Source organism: Oncorhynchus mykiss, chromosome 19, assembly GCF_057628025.1.
Source record: "Oncorhynchus mykiss isolate SJ-2025 chromosome 19, ASM5762802v1, whole genome shotgun sequence".
Lineage (NCBI taxonomy): Eukaryota > Metazoa > Chordata > Actinopteri > Salmoniformes > Salmonidae > Oncorhynchus > Oncorhynchus mykiss.
The window spans coordinates 54330023-54346424 of NC_143040.1; the positions used below are offsets into that span (position 1 = coordinate 54330023).

General features: G+C 42.4%; 1 protein-coding gene across 1 annotated transcript in view; it reads right to left on the reverse strand.

The window, feature by feature from the left end:
- LOC110497976 (pleckstrin homology domain-containing family G member 3) overlaps positions 1-16402 on the reverse strand; it is a 58954-nt gene that overhangs the window by 38934 nt on the left and 3618 nt on the right. The window contains exon 2 of the mRNA XM_090209706.1: positions 9718-9785. Within this exon, the coding sequence (XP_090065832.1) occupies positions 9718-9766 (49 nt within the window). The 5' untranslated portion in view covers positions 9767-9785. The remainder of the gene's footprint in view (positions 1-9717; positions 9786-16402) is intronic.

Below are 16402 nucleotides of genomic sequence, written 5' to 3' on the forward strand. Positions count from 1 at the left end.
ACGGGACCAAATTATTAGGATGAGGCACATGGGCTACTAACAGCTTACTACACAACATACACTTACTATTACTTTCTTAACTACAGTAAACAATATCTCCCTGGCATATTATATTTATGCAGTAGCATACAATACATTTTTTGATTCACTTATAGGAAGGTGGCGCAGCAGTCCTTCTTGTGGGAAAATTGTGTCAAACTGTGTCATCAGTCTGGCATTCTCTGGATTTATGGTGACTCACAACTGGGAACTCACAACTGGGAACTATGGAAAAAAACAAGGTTGAATCGTGATCTTCAGGTCAGAACTCTAAAAAAAGAGGTAAGAGTTCCAGACTTAGAATTCAGAGTCGGATAACCGTTCAAAACATATTTTCCCAGTCAAAGCTAGTCCCCCCCCCTCAGAGTTTCCAGTCGTCTTGAACACAGCAGAAGTCATGCTGGATTGACAGCATGGCCAGTGTATTCAACCTTTTTTTGGCCCATGGTGTTGCATGTGAATGGTTATCCTTTTAAGCTTGGAAAAGAGACATTTAAACCCAGAGGACACACCCACTCCACTTAATAGCAGGCATGTGATTGCTTTGCAATGCTTGCAGTTCGCCACGGATTCCTTAAAAAACACTCATTGTTAAACTTGATTTCAGACTTATGTAATGTTTTTGTCCAATGAGCACCGATACGTTTTATCCATAATTTCTCTTCATAGGACAAGGATTGAAAAGGATTTGCCAGTAGATTGTCAATGTGATTTGTGATGACTGCTTGTATAGCTTGCTAGCTAAGATTGAAAGTATGATGTTGGCATGATCAGTCCAATCAAAGCTACTGTAGATAACATGATTTGGAGTAATTTTATCTGTTGCCAATGACTTTTAGCCTTCTTGGATGGGCACTTTTAATGTAACTCTATGCAGCACCCAAGACACTAGATTTTGAGCTCTATCCTTAGACTTGGCGGTGACGTAGTGTCCCCATGAGTGACAGAACACTGAGCCAATCACGGCACAACACTCCGTATTTTCTGCTGGCTTGCCCCACCATAGAAAGCACTGAGCTAGGCTGAAACACATGCATTTTGGATCCACCTTACGCAAGGCAATTTTTTTTTTTTTTTTTTAAGAGACCATGTTTGTATGCGGCTTTATTAACTCAATGATATACACTGCTCAAAAAAATAAAGGGAACACTAAAATAACACATCCTAGATCTGAATGAAAGAAATATTCTTATTAAATACTTTTTTCTTGACATAGTTGAATGTGCTGACAACAAAATCACAAAAATTATCAATGGAAATCAAATGCATCAACCCATGGAGGAGGTCTGGATTTGAAGTCACACTCAAAATTAAAGTGGAAAACCACACTACAGGCTGATCCAACTTTGATGTAATGTCCTTAAAACAAGTCAAAATGAGGCTCAGTAGTGTGTGGCCTCCACGTGCCTGTATGACCTCCCTACAATGCCTGGGCATGCTCCTGATGACGTGGTGGATGGTCTCCTGAGGGATCTCCTCCCAGACCTGGACTAAAACATCCGCCAACTCCTGGACAGTCTGTGGTGCAACGTGGCGTTGGTGGATGGAGTGAGACATGATGTCCCAGATGTGCTCAATTGGATTCAGGTCTGGGGAACGGGCGGGCCAGTCCATAGCATCAATGCCTTCCTCTTGCAGGAACTGCTGACACACTCCAGCCACATGAGGTCTAGCATTGTCTTGCATTAGGAGGAACCCAGGGCCAACCGCACCAGCATATGGTCTCACAAGGGGTCTGAGGATCTCATCTCGATACCTAATGACAGTCAGGCTACCTCTGGCGAGCACATGGAGAGCTGTGCGGCCCCCCAAAGAAATGCCACCCCACACCATGACTGACCCACCGCCAAACCGGTCATGCTGGAGGATGTTGCAGGCAGCAGAACGTTCTCCACGGCGTCTCCAGACTGTCACGTGCTCAGTGTGAACCTGCTTTCATCTGTGAAGAGCACAGGGCGCCAGTGGCGAATTTGCCAATCTTGGTGTTTTCTGGCAAATGCCAAACATCCTGCACGGTGTTGGGCTGTAAGCACAACCCCCACATGTGGACGTCGGGCCCTCATACCACCCCCATGGAGTCTGTTTCTGACCGTTTGAGCAGACACATGCACATTTGTGGCCTGCTGGAGGTCATTTTGCAGGGCTCTGGCAGTGCTCCTCCTTGCACAAAGGCGGAGGTAGCGGTCCTGCTGCTGGGTTGTTGCCTCCTACGGCCTCCTCCACGTCTCCTGATGTACTGGCCTGTCACCTGGTAGCACCTCCATGCTCTGGACACTACGCTGACAGACACAGCAAACCTTCTTGCCACAGCTCGCATTGATGTGCCATCCTGGATGAGCCGCACTACCTGAGCCACTTGTGTGGGTTGTAGACTCCGTCTCATGCTACCACTAGAGTGAAAGCACCGCCAGCATTCAAAAGTGACCAAAACATCAGCCAGGAAGCATAGGAACTGAGAAGTGGTCTGTGGTCACCACCTGCAGAACCACTCCTTTATTGGGGGTGTCTTGCTAATTGCCTATAATTTCCACCTGTTGTCTATTCCATTTGCACAACAGCATGTGAAATTTGTCAATCAGTGTTGCTTCCTAAGTGGACAGTTCGATTTCACAGAAGTGTGATTGACTTGGAATTACATTGTGTTGTTTAAGTGTTCCCTTTATTTTGAGCAGTGTATATAATTTTTTTTGTTTGTCTGATAGGACACATTAAAATGCCAAAATAAGATGCATAACAGGCACCTGTGACTCCTCCTGCTGCAGCTTATACCCTCAGACATTTCCTTATGAACAAAAGGTATCAAGGGTACTTGGTATTCACATCATAATCCTCATCTGTTTGATATGAAACCCTCTCCATTAAAAAGTGACCGGTCTTCATCCTTTAAATGATCCTTGAATGTTTCTAACCAAATCAGGAACTAGCCCAGAGAAACAAGACTACCTGTCTAACATCCAGCATGCAAATTCCTCTCCCTCCTATAGTTGCATGGACACTTATGAAAACAAAGGATCATAAATACATCCTCTTTTAGAGGCTGAAAGCCAGTGAAAGAAGACCAAGTCCAGGGTTCAGGAGAACTGTGTGTTTCCTGTTGCAGGTCTGATATTGGCATTCAAGTGGCATGTGTTCACCAGGATGAAAATTAAACATGTATCAAGTCCTTCACTGTGTGAGCAGTGTCCTTCCTCCTAAGCAGGCACCAGCATAGTATAGCCCCACCCATTCTGTTAGTACTGCTGGACATAGCTGTTCTATTCACACAGACTCATGCAACAAATGAAGCCGAGTGATTACTTAAGACATAAAATATAAATGATTCTCAGATATATGATCAACTACAGAGCACTCTGCTGGACACAGTATGAATCTTGGATCTCATTCACACTGTTGTGTTAAACAAAAAAAAAGGTATTTTGCCTTTTATCGTAAAATCCCAAGAATTAGACAATTGTATTCCCTTTGTCTTGCCTTGATTCATAAGAATAGGTATAATCAAAATATCATTTTGAAAGCAACCCGTAGGAATACTTGAGAAATTGTCACCTTTTTATGAGCACACTATTAACTTTCCTGATTAACTGCTACCAGGGCATTCCTGGTTTCTGTATGTCTCGACTGTGCCTCCGCAAACCTAAATATTCCTTCTAGCCATAAAGCTGACTTTTTCTTTAAAAAATATATATATATATTAAAAAAGGCACACAAGCTGGAAAATACACCTCTCTAATTGGATGATTAGTACTTTTTGGATATATCCTTCACTTGCATCAAACTCCTGTGGATGCGAAGGCGCCCCTTAATAAGTTAACTTATGCTTTGAGCCAAAGGCTTGGCGTCATGCCGTTGGGGAAAGCCAGGACTTGCACTTTGCTCTACATCTCAAATGAGAGCTTCCTCTTCCCAACATCCCCTCCATTCTTTCCCCTTAAGATAAAATATAAAAGGAACAGAGGGTGTAGTCTGGAGTTCATCCCCTTGGGAAAGACTGCTCCTCAGGAGGCAGAGGCTGACACTAACAATTAGTCAGAGACTACATTATCATGCACCTTACAAACAACCATTGCCCCTTGTCACAAGGTCAGGAAAACCAGCTTCTCAGCCATGAATCGTCGCTAGCGACAAAACACTGATTATGGTATTACAAGAATCTCACTTCTAGCCCGTTTGTTTTATTTACACTTTGCCTTCAAATGTTCAAAACTGTCAAAGAAATGTTAATGATTAGCTGAGAGGCCAGTAAATAAACCTGAATGGCAGCAGTGAATGAGGCTGAGCACACAACCTAAACCTGCATTCCACAAGATACATCAAGATCTAGCTAAATGTCCTGTGCTTACAAGGGAAACTGTTTGTGGTTGACTTTTTTCTAAATAGACACAGCTTAGTTGCCATAATGACAATGTGATTGTTGAATATACTGTATAGACGGGTTCTTAATCATATGCAAGTTCAGCTGTGCACTTGCTTAATGTGCATTCTGCCATTTCCGTTACCTTGTTTCTGAAAAGGAATTCCTAATTCACCCCATTTAGTTTTAGAGACCTGATCAACAATTGTTTTATAAGGGAAAACAAAACTTAGTGATTAAAAACTAAGGGAAGGGAAACATCTATCTGCACATACAACCCATTGTACCATCATTCCAATACTAATGAGAGGAAGAAAGTGGTTGAACAAGAGAGAAAATGAGTTAGTCTTTAAGATGCTTATATTTTCAAAAGACCCTGATTTAATCCTGTAAGTTTCCACAAAGCAACATTTGAGTGCTGAAGGATCCAGCAGTGCCAATTGACCTCAGTGCACAGGCATGTGATGATCCACTTAAGTCTCCATGCAACACACCGCCCAAAGAGCCTCTTCAAAAGGTCCATTTCCTCTGGACAACACGCCATCTGACAGCGGTCCAAGCACATTGTAAACTTTACCACCAGGCTGTGTGTCCACAGATAGGCCAAGGGCCCCGTCAGCACTTCCCTGCAGAGTGAGTCCCACTGAGGAGGGAGGGCAAAACTGGGGGACAGCTGGGCAGTGAGGTGGTGGTGAGTCTGGGGCCTTCCAGAGTCCATCCAGGATGGAGTATCTTAACTGAGGATCACTGACACGGGAAACATAAAAAAAAATTTAAAAAAACAAGCAGCATTGTTTCCGAGGAAACTAATGTGGGGGTTTCTAAATGGAAGGAGATTATCATGAGCTACTTTTAGACAGGTAGCACAATAAGTGGATCCTCCCCAGATCTGGGAATCAGACTCAGCAGAAAGTCTGACTAATGTGTGTAATCCACTGGAAGAGTTCTGGGAGGAATGTCATTGTAAGAGACAGTAAAATCATTCACACTAACCAGGTTTCCATTCAACCATTTCATGCTGATGAAATGACGCATTAAAAAAAAAAAAAAAAATGGCAACCAGGCTGATGGAAACAGGAAATTCCAGTACAATTTAATAAAATGTTGACACAATTTGTTCGTTCGACATGGTGGGATCTGTGGGTTGGTAAAATTAATTATGCGAGAAATGGCAGTGGAAATGCATTATATATATATATATATATAAATAAATCATATCAAAGTAAACTTTGAGCCACGCAACGATATGTTGTCTGGTCCTCCCATTACGACTGCATGCAGTTTATTAAGCCACAGATTCATTAATTTAATGTGAACTTGACAGGGTGCCGAGGGTCATTCTTTCCAAAAAATATTGAGGGTTTATTCTAGTGACATGATTGATGCTTGGCTGCCGTTTGACAAAAGAAGAATTCTCGCACTTATCCATAATAATCTCATCATCATTAGCCTACCCACACTATCTGCGAGCTGTTGGCTAGAGCGCACATGCCAAGACTAGAGTGGGCACATTTGCCATATAGGATGCAACAGTTGTCACAAACTGGTGCGTTTGGGTTTCAATCACATTTTCAACTCTTAACTTATTTGGCATATGGAAATAAAATGTCAAAGTTATTTTTATGTGCACTACGTCATCACGCACCAACTTTTATCCGCAATAAGTCAGTTTGACGGAAACATCTCTGGTGGGAAAATGAGCATATTGTTATGCGGATTCTTTAACCTAGCTATTGATACAGTTCTATGTGACTGTGGGGAGTGGGAGGCAGGGTACTGAGCAATGCAGTATAAGGCTGAATGTATAAAGGCATTGGCAACAAAAGAGTAGTAGGAATAGTAGGTTTTCTGAAAATGTTGAAGACAAGTCAAGTGACTATCCTACATTTTGCTCTCCCCGGTCCCAAAACACTAAGTTCTTCAGCCAACGATAGAAGTTAACACATACCGTAAAACTTCAATTATAATGCCTAAACGCAGAGGCTCAAATAGCAGCTGTTCCCTTTTAATAGTCAGGCAACGACATTTTAGCAAATAAAACACCTGTTTCAAATAAACATCGGGCCAAAATTGTTTGAGGTTTAATGTGTTACATGAAATAATCCAGTATAGACCAATATCATATCTTTTTTTTTTAATTTTTAAAAATTGGTAGTAAGAAACTGCTAGTGATTGGCTGCCAACAGCTGAGAACTGCTAGCTAACTGGCAAACATAAACAGGCAACAACTTCAGGAGTACAGACCTTTAGTCGTGAAAATAGGAACTGCCAAAAATGAGTAAGGAAAATAATTCTGTCAAGGATAAAAAATAAATTGTTTAAATAGGAGGCATACTAAAGACAAAATAAACGTGACAGTGCAGGAAATTAAAAGTATTAAAATGCTAGAAGTGAATGCTTGAATTAAACAATTAACTATGCAAATGAGCAAAAGCTGTGTGCATTAAGAAAGACACCTGGCTCAAATAGAAGGCAGTCTATAAAAAGTGCCTGTTGTGTTCAGTGATAAGCAAAGAAACGCCCGGGCTATTAATGTTTTACGGTACATACTGATCAGCGTTGCAGTCAATGGATCTAAATGACAAGAGCATTAAAATCCTTACTAAGCAGTCTCCACATGCACCTAGAGTGCATGTGACTGGAGCTGGTGCAGCCAACCAGCCTATGACTGATAGAGGAGCAGAATGAGGGGTGAAAGTAAAGGTCTGGAGGTTCAGTTAAACAAGCAGCACTTAGAGGATCAGTCATTCCTGCTTGGCAGGGGCAAACTCCGACCAAAAATCATCCCTGGCATTTCTAACACACCATCACATTTTTAACCCAGAAATGCCAGATCGCCCCTACTGCATGGCTAGATCACCATAGTATTGGCATGGGGCTCCAGACTTGGCTGGAACAGCTGCTGCTGGGACTGGGTGGATCCCTCAAATTAGTACAACCCCTTTACAGCACCATACATTCCGCAAGCACAGCTACTTTCCAATTTCAGCACACTCTACCAAGTAGGTCAGGGGTAGCTCTGATCTTTGGCACCCTGGTCCTGAGGTTTGTTGGTACTGGGTTCAGCCACGTTTCATCAACAGCTTCACACAGCTGTACATTAGTCAATGTCCTTGCTGTAGGAAAGCTAAGTTTAATATATATTTTTTAGAAGAGTTTGCATGAATGGACTCCTAAAATGGGATAATGCAACATTTATCAAAAAAAAACTGCTATCACAGCCTGCTTATTTTTGAATAATTTTTGTACACGTCTTTATAAAAAAAAAGAATTTCAACTGATACATCAAATGAAATAAAACCATCTTGGAGCAGTGCCAGACTATTTGACTTCATGACAGCCATAGGTAGACAAGACTTGTCCCATGTTATTGTAACGCTGTTGGCAGTAAAACAAATCCCCTGGCTTTTCTTTCAACCGAGTGGTCACTTCATAAACTTTTGGGTCTTTTAACCCCAGATATGCATTGGAGCTGGAAAGTCACGACAACGTCATAGTTGTTTACTTTCACACAGATCGGGGTCTTCCTTTCACACATTCCTCTTGGTTCTTCACGTCAACCAATCATTACCTCAAAAAGACAACATTCCCAGCTGGCCGTTAACATTCATCCAGCCACAGGAGACAAATTGACAACATGCTTCTTTAACTCCTCTGGGTTCACGCGTTAGTTCAAATAAGCCACAAAATTTGTTTAACTACAATTTGAGGGTGAAAACAGTTGGGAGATTTGTTTGAGGCTTCAATTGCTAAAGGCACCTGAATACAGACTGAACTATACAGTCTGAGAAAACGAGACAACTCATGAGGGAGGCACACGTCCCCCCTCCAAGCCACTGGCCTCTAAAGAACGGATGGAGAGGAAAAACGGAGCCATTGACACATTGGCATTCTTCAGCCAGAGTGGAAGCTCAGCGCCAAATGTGTTCAGTGGAGAAGAGGTTTGGGGGGGGGGGGGGGGACACACACAATGTGGACACAGGCACAAAGGAGCACTGTGTAGAGTTCTTATTAAATATTATTTGCAAAGAAATGCATACTTAACAAAAACATAAAAACGCAACATGTTCAAAGATTTTACCGAGTTACAGGAAGTTAGACAATTGAAATAAATTCATTAGGCTTCAAATCTATGGATTTTACATGACTGGGCAGGGGCGCAGCCATGGGTGGGCATAGGCCCACCCACTGGGGAGCCAGGTCCAACCAATCAGAGAGTTCCTCCCCACAAATGCACTTTATTACTAACAGAAAAACTCAGCAAACCCCCTCCCCTCTTCAGACGATCCCGCAGGTGAAAAGGCCGGATGTCGAGGTCCTGGGCTGGCATGGTTACATGTGGTCTGAGGTTGTGAGGCCGGTTGGACATGCTGCTAAATTCTCTGAAACGATGTTGGAGGCAGCTTACGGTAGAGAAATTAACATAATTATCTGGCAACAGTCCTGTTGAACATTCCTGAAGTCAGCATGCCAATTACACACTCCCTCAAAACCTCAGACATCTGTGGCAGTGTTGTGTAACAAAACTGCACATTTTAGTGGCCTTTTAATTGTCCCCAGCACAAGGTGCACCTGTGTAATGAGAATGCTGTTTAATCAACTTTTTGATATGCCACACCTGTCAGGTGGATGGATTACCTCCCTACCAGGGATGTAAACAAATTTGTGCACAACATTTGAGAGAAACAAGCTTTTTGTGCATATAGAACATTTCTGGGATCTTTTATTTCAGCTCATGAAACCAACACTTTACATTTAGATGTTATATTTTGTTCAGTATAATTTAAGGAAGCAAACCCCCACCCACACACACTGCAGGTCAGTTACACTGGCCAAGTAAAGCATAGGAACGGTTTTAGATTCAGACCCATCCTGATCCTTGTTTGTTGTTTGCACATTAAAGGGTCTGAGCAATGCAGAAGGGGCAGTCTAGCTCCAAAATCAAAGTTTTTCTGCCAGGCCAGCTCTGACCGACTGTGGGCAGGGAATTCATGAGTTTCTGAGCTCTGCTTTTCCAGATGTTCTTTATTCTGCAGTTGCCAGCCCTTTTCCACTCACCAATGCAGGACTCTGGCTGAAGGCAAATAACCTGTACATTTGGATTAGAATAACCCATCACTGTCACATTAGCTTGCTGATGTGACTGTAGGATGCCAAACAAACATTACTGCAAAAATCAAGTCAGAGGTTAGTAATGGACTTTCAGCTGTAGACTACCAAGTGATCATTGTTTACCAGTGCATCGGAGAATTCAGATCACACAGCATATAGCCTACTGTACAACTAACTACATAAAGTCAATAAGATGTTAAAAGGGCTGGTCTTACCTTCCCCCATTGGGCCCTTATGGAGAGCTCTGTGGGACTCCTCTGGCATGGCACTCAGGCCTCAGGACCTGCCAAGACAACATAAAGTAGGTTCAGTCTCAAGTCAACTCATTGCAGTACGATCAACAATACATAAGCTTTCACATAATAATGCAACTCTGCTGAAGACAGCAAGAGGACAAAACACACGTTCCACTGCAGTATGGACAATGTTGTGATGTCCTGTTGTATGTCAACTCAATCTAGATTCAGTACAGTATTGAGCTGCAGTACCTGTATATGAACATCCAGCTTCAAACCTCTCCTTCTCCCATTGCTCAGCTTCCCCGGTGAACACATGTACCTTGTATTATTCAAATGTGCATGTTACACCATCTTCTGTGCCTACATTCTAGACCATGCTAAAGGAACTCATACATTCCTCACTCCTCTAAGCTTATGTATGAGTGAGGGAAACTAGCTGGATTCTTATCAGCATTTGAGAAATTCCTCCCATTCCACTGATGACTGCATGGTTAGTCTGCGTTAGCTCGCGCCAGCCACTCGCCGACATATGGGGCTCCATAGGCCTGTGTAAATAGCTCATGTTGTAATCTCAGAACTTATATCAGACCAGTGACATGAGAGCTACAGGGTCCTAGCTGGGATGAGACATCCAAATTCTGCTGCCACCTGAAGAGTGTGTGAAGGTAATGGTGAAATCCTGTCAAACAGGCCTTGAAGTAACCAAACTACCACAATCCACACAAATTCCATAGCTAGCTACCCTCTTCTATAATAGTTTCCAACTCAAATCCACAAGGGCTTAATTGAATAAAAAGCTGAGGCATAATTTTTCATAGGCTTCACATGTTGACAGGTCAGGGAGTTCAAACAGTGGCCTGCAGTTAGGTTGGCCCTCATCATGCCAGAGTACTTTGGTCTTAATGATGTGCGTCACCTCCAGGCCCAGCCTCCCCACATCACTGCTTCTCTCCCTCAAAATTAAATTAATAGTGATGACTGGGCCTGAGAACTCATCTCCTGTGATTCTTAGCGAGCCTCCATCTTTCAGTTGCATTCTTCACACAGCTAGATCAGAGAGGAAGGAATTCTTCAGGGATTAGTGTCGGGCATTGTTCCCGAGTGCAATCTGTGGCCATTGCTACGAGCTGACAGGCTGGCTTGCTGAGGCCAAGCCAAGCCCACTGCCACACGAGGTTTGTCAATTAAGTTGCACAGGAACGCTGGGTGAAAACAAGATCCCTGCTCAACACATTATGATCATTGGTTTAACAGCGAGCAGTGCTCCTGCAGCTGTGGAGTTGGTTGTGTATTAACACCATGCTGCCTGGGAACCATGCAGAGGCATTTTATTGGTTCTAAAGCATGAAACACAGAACCTCACTGATGATAGATACTCATCACAGTGGGAGGCTGTTCTTTCTCTGGCTAGAACAAAAAAAGCAGTACCTGCTGAGTGCCGACCAGGTTGCAACGAACCTGACATTTCTACTTGTAGACTCGAAATACTCATTGGCCAATAACTCAACTTTGAGCCAATCAGAGAACAAACCCCCATGTAGGGGAGCCATCAGGAGTGACTGAATTTTAATATATTCTGCCATTTTCTATATCCACGGTTAAATGTCATGAGCCAGTTACACTTTATATGCAATGTAGACTTTGAGATGGTAGCTAGCTAAGTGCACTGACAATGCGCACAAAACGAAATACTTCAAGTTAGCTAACCACTGTAGTCAGTATTGACAGTCATAATTAGATCACAATAGATTAGTTTCCATGAAACAGCTGCCTGTGTTAGCTCTGGAATTAACTAGTTAATCTTTGCTGTGTGAACAGAAAAGTGTGACTGCCAGCAACGTTCAGAGGTGCTAAGTACTATCGACATGCAAACATGTCAATCCTACTGGGGTGTCTGAACTATAAAAACATGAGTCGAAGAAATATCAATTTACATGCTGCGTTACAGCCAGCTATCAAATTAGGTAACAGGTGTTACATCTAGAAATAATGTCAGTGAATGAAAGGCTGTAATTAATTAAAGGTTCCTAAAGTTTCAAGCCTCTTCAAAAAATACCCTTTGAACAAGTACAGCCAATTGATTTTGAAGTGGAGGACTTCACCAAGATTGTTCATGTCTAAGGCAAGACTTTGAACTCCTCCCCCAGTGCACTGAGCAAGTCCACTTCAGACAGATCTGGAACCATGACCTCAGAGCTATACCAGCTGAACAAGCACACAATCTCCAGTGGTGGAAAAAGAACCCAAATTGTCATACTTGAGTTAAAGTATAGATATTTACTCAAGTAAAAGTCAGCCAGTAAAATACTACTTGAGTAAAAGTATGTGGCTTTAAGTATACTTAAGTATCAAAAGTAAATGTATAAATCACTTAATTCCTTATATTAAGCAAAGGAGATGGCACCATTTTCTTGTTTTTAAAATTTACAGATAGCCAGGTTCACACTCCAACACTTAAAGAGCATTTCCCAAAGATGCATGTGTGTTTAGTGAGTCAACCAGGTCAGAGGCAGTAGGGATGGCCACGTGTTCTCTTGATAAGTGTGTGAATTTTACAATTTTCCTGTCCTGCTAAGCATTCAAAATGTAATGAGTACTTTTGGTTGTCAGGGAAAATGTATGGAATAAAAAAGTACAACATTTTCTTCAGGAATGTAGTGAAGTAAAAGTTATCAAATATAAATAGTAAAGTACAGATACTCCAAAAAACAACTTAAGTAGTAATTTACACCACTGCTAATCTCTCAGAAGTCTTACTGGTCAATGAGTGACTAGACAAGAAATAAGGGCTCAAAAGGTAGTCCATTAAAATGCCAGATTCACAAAATATTTTAAATAAACTAAATCAGAGAATACACTTGAATGGAAAAATAATGTTTATAAAAGGATATTCTAGCAAGAACAAGGTCAACACAGTCATCGATCACCCCCAACCTACAGATTTACTGCATTTTAAACTTCTATACCTCATTATCCATCATCACATTTGTTGAGTTATGAAAACTGTAAAGTCCAAATCAAAACTTCCTTGAAATCCTTAGGTAACCACTAGCCAGGCTGACAGTTATGTGGAGTCGGCCATTTGTGCTGAAGCCAGCCTTCTTTACACACAAATGGAGAGCATTTGTTCCCACAGCTGATAAGTGAGTTAGCTGCAACCTGAACCTCCCTTCTGGAGATCTGGAGCTTGTTCTCTAAGTGGACACAGATGCCACCATGGATAATCTGATGGTGTTTAAGTTAAAGCTGCAATAGATCACTTGGTCTGTAATACCCCTTTCAGCGAAGCAGTTGACACCCCTTGTTCCTGTGATCTTATGGGTTTTTCCTGATCCAGACTGCCAGAGTTTAAATTCCAACAGGAACCTTTTTCTAACAAATGACAAGGTTGTTATAGGCAGATGTTTCCATGAGATTATAGACTGTGCTCAGTTGAAGAGAGATTGGGAGATAAGGGGAATTCAAGTTGGGTCATTGTGTCCAATGCCCCACCCTAAATGTACACAAACCATAACAAAAGGCTGACCCCGTCCTCCCTGTACTTCAGACCCAAAGCCTGGAATTCTTGACTGAATGGCTCCTTGGGGAGAGATTTGATTACTATCTGGGGAATATAATTCACCACTGACAGCTCCCAGTGTTACTAGGGAAGTGAAACTTTGAACTAACAGAGGGCAGACTACGGAGGGTAGTAAGACAAGCCCAGACCTCTCCTCTGGGGAGACAAGCCAGACTCTGGGAAGATCTCAATTGCATATTCTTCACGTCCCCTCAGTCTTATCAAAACCCATTGGATGAGAAAACCAGAGGTCCCTCCCCTCTGACCTTCTCCGCCAAAGGGTTTTGAGAAAGAGACTCGGAGAGAGAGGACGCGAGGAGTAAGCAATTGAGATCTTCCCTCTCTGGAGAGGGTTACACAGAGGGTACAGAAAGGAAGTGACATTTAACCAACCAGTGAATTTCCTATTGAGTGCCACAGATAACAATTATATTGCATTTGAACCCTAAGGAATCATTTGGTAGGTCTTACTGACTGGGGGAGGTGTCCATCAGAGATAACAAAAATGTGAATAACGGCTGAATCTGATGGTGAAATGATTGTACTTTTTGCTACCTCCGCATCAGAGCAATTTCCATGCTGCATATGCATAAAATGAGTGTGCCTTGTCATTCCCGTCTTGACTCAGCTGCCCAATCATGCAGAGAAGCCTGCTCCCCATTACATGCAACAGCTAACTTGGCAAATTAACTGCTTCCGGGTGCGACATGAATCAAATAAGCATTAGATAGCAGGCAGGCTAAGAATAGTGTAGTAGAATGTAAGCTGCTCCACCCCACAGTCAGCGAGAGACCACATAACATTCTCTTGTCCCCAAACAGTCTACCCAACAAGACTCAAGGGATTCTGGGAATACTAAACAAGCCTCCGGGATGTCCTCATTCAGACAGGACACGGTCAGGTGTTTATATTCAGAAAGTGAATAATAGAAATCTAATTGAGCTGACTGACGTCCAGGAGGTCTATAGACTGTCAGACAAATGTTTTCCAGTGGTAGCGCTGTCCATCTTGTCGACCTCTCTTAGCCATAGACATTAAACCAGTAAATAGTGATAGGAACATGTGGATGATGTCAGCACTATGGAAAAATTCCAATGGTGCATAAAGTCTGAAGTATTTCAATTTGAAGCGTGCTATAAATTGTAGAATGGCACCATTAAACACTTAGGATCAAGTGTCCCCTTTCCCCACATTACTCCTGCACTATGACCCTGACATAGCCCACAAGAAACAAACAGCCTTTCATTCATTTCATTGGAGAACACAATTAACCAGACACTCCACTTCAATTAAACCAGCTCATTCTAGAATAGCATCTCCGCAACCTCTGACTCACAAGACATTTAACATATGAACTCTTCACTTTGGGCAGCTTTGTAATTAAAATTCAGAGCATGCTGCCGAATTGGGCCGATAAAAGATCTGTCCCTCAACGCCCGTGAAGATCGTGCAATGTGTGGGCACAGCACTTACATATTTTAGTCATTTAGCAGATGCTCTGATCCAGAGCGACTTACATTAGTGCATTCATCTTAAGTTAGCTAGGTGAAACATATCACAATTGTAGAAAGTAGTGACGTGACAAATGGAAAAATTCAGATAAAACTATAAGAAAAAAAGGGTTTGGGTCTCAGTGTGTATTTTTCAGATGCTTAAGCATTGCACACCATTACTGTACCTCAATTCCACCTTACAAATTTGCATTTCACCACTTTCTCAAAGTATTTCCATACAAGACGTCACTGCTATCACTTGCCTTTCTCTGCCATTTTTCCAACTGTTAATGACGATTAAGTAGTGGTGGAGTAGACTCAAAAATAGATTTGGCTCGTTCCACGTCTCACTCCCAGTGTCGACTTCCATTTCTGTGTGTAAAGACTCCTAAGAGATTAAGTATTTCTGGAATGAGGGGACTGATTAGTTGTTGCACTTCCAAGAACACAAACACTTGCATCCTTCATATCGAGCTAGTGAGGGACAGAGATAGCGGAGGGGCACAGTATAGGCAGGTCGGCCACCAGGTAGACAGTCAGAACCATGCACTAGGCCCATCTATCGGTAAGCAAAAGCTGTATCTCACAATGGAATGCTATATCTCACAACTTCAGCAAAGCAGGGCCTAATCAATGAAAAGGCTAGGATATTCTACACGCAACAGACCGAAGACTGAACACACACACTTGCATCATTAGCGAAGAGAAAGAGCAGGCGAGCCGGAGTGAGGGAGAGGGGACAGGCAGAAAGAACCGTGGGCATTTCTTGGTAATCTGTATCTCAATGTAGTCTTGTCTGACTCGCAAATTCAACTTTCCCTGTGCCTTTATAGTCTATCTTCTAGTTAGACTAACATGGCAAAGAATCTGATTTATGATAACTGCAGTGGGATTTAAATTGTGGGAGAATTTTGTTATCCTAGTCGAATTAGCGATCCCAATTTTGTTTAAACGTTTACACCCCCTAGAAGCAAGCACATTTTCCCACAGTTAGAAAAAGTGATTTAGAATGGTCAATTAAAATACATAGGTGAAAAGTGGCATCTCCTTCATTGGCTATTGACAAGTTATAACCTTACTTCCAGTGCATTCGGAAAGTTTTCAGACCTAGACTTTTTCCACCTTGTTACGTTATAGCCTTATTCTAAAAATGCATTAGTTTTCCCCCCCTCAATAATGACAAAGCAAAATAAATGTTTGCTAATAACACAAAAAATAAAATCTAATTTACATAAGTAGTCAAACCCTTTACTCGATACTCTGTTGAAGCACCTTTGGCAGGAATTACAGCCGAGTCTTGGGTATGACGCTACAAGCTTGGCATACCTGTATTTGAGGAGTTTCTCCCATCCTTCTCAGCGGATCAACTCGAGCTCTGGCAAGGTGGATGGGGAGCGTTACTGCACAGTGGGTTCCCGAGTGGCGCAGCGGTCTACGGCACTGCATCTCATTGCAAGAGGCGTCACTACAGTCTCTGGTTCAAATCCAGGCTGTATCATATCCGGCCGTGATTGGGAGTCCCATAGGGCTGCGCACAATTGGCCCAGTGTTGTCCAGGTTTGGCAGTCATTGTAAATAAGGATTTGTTCTTAACTGAGATGTTTGATGG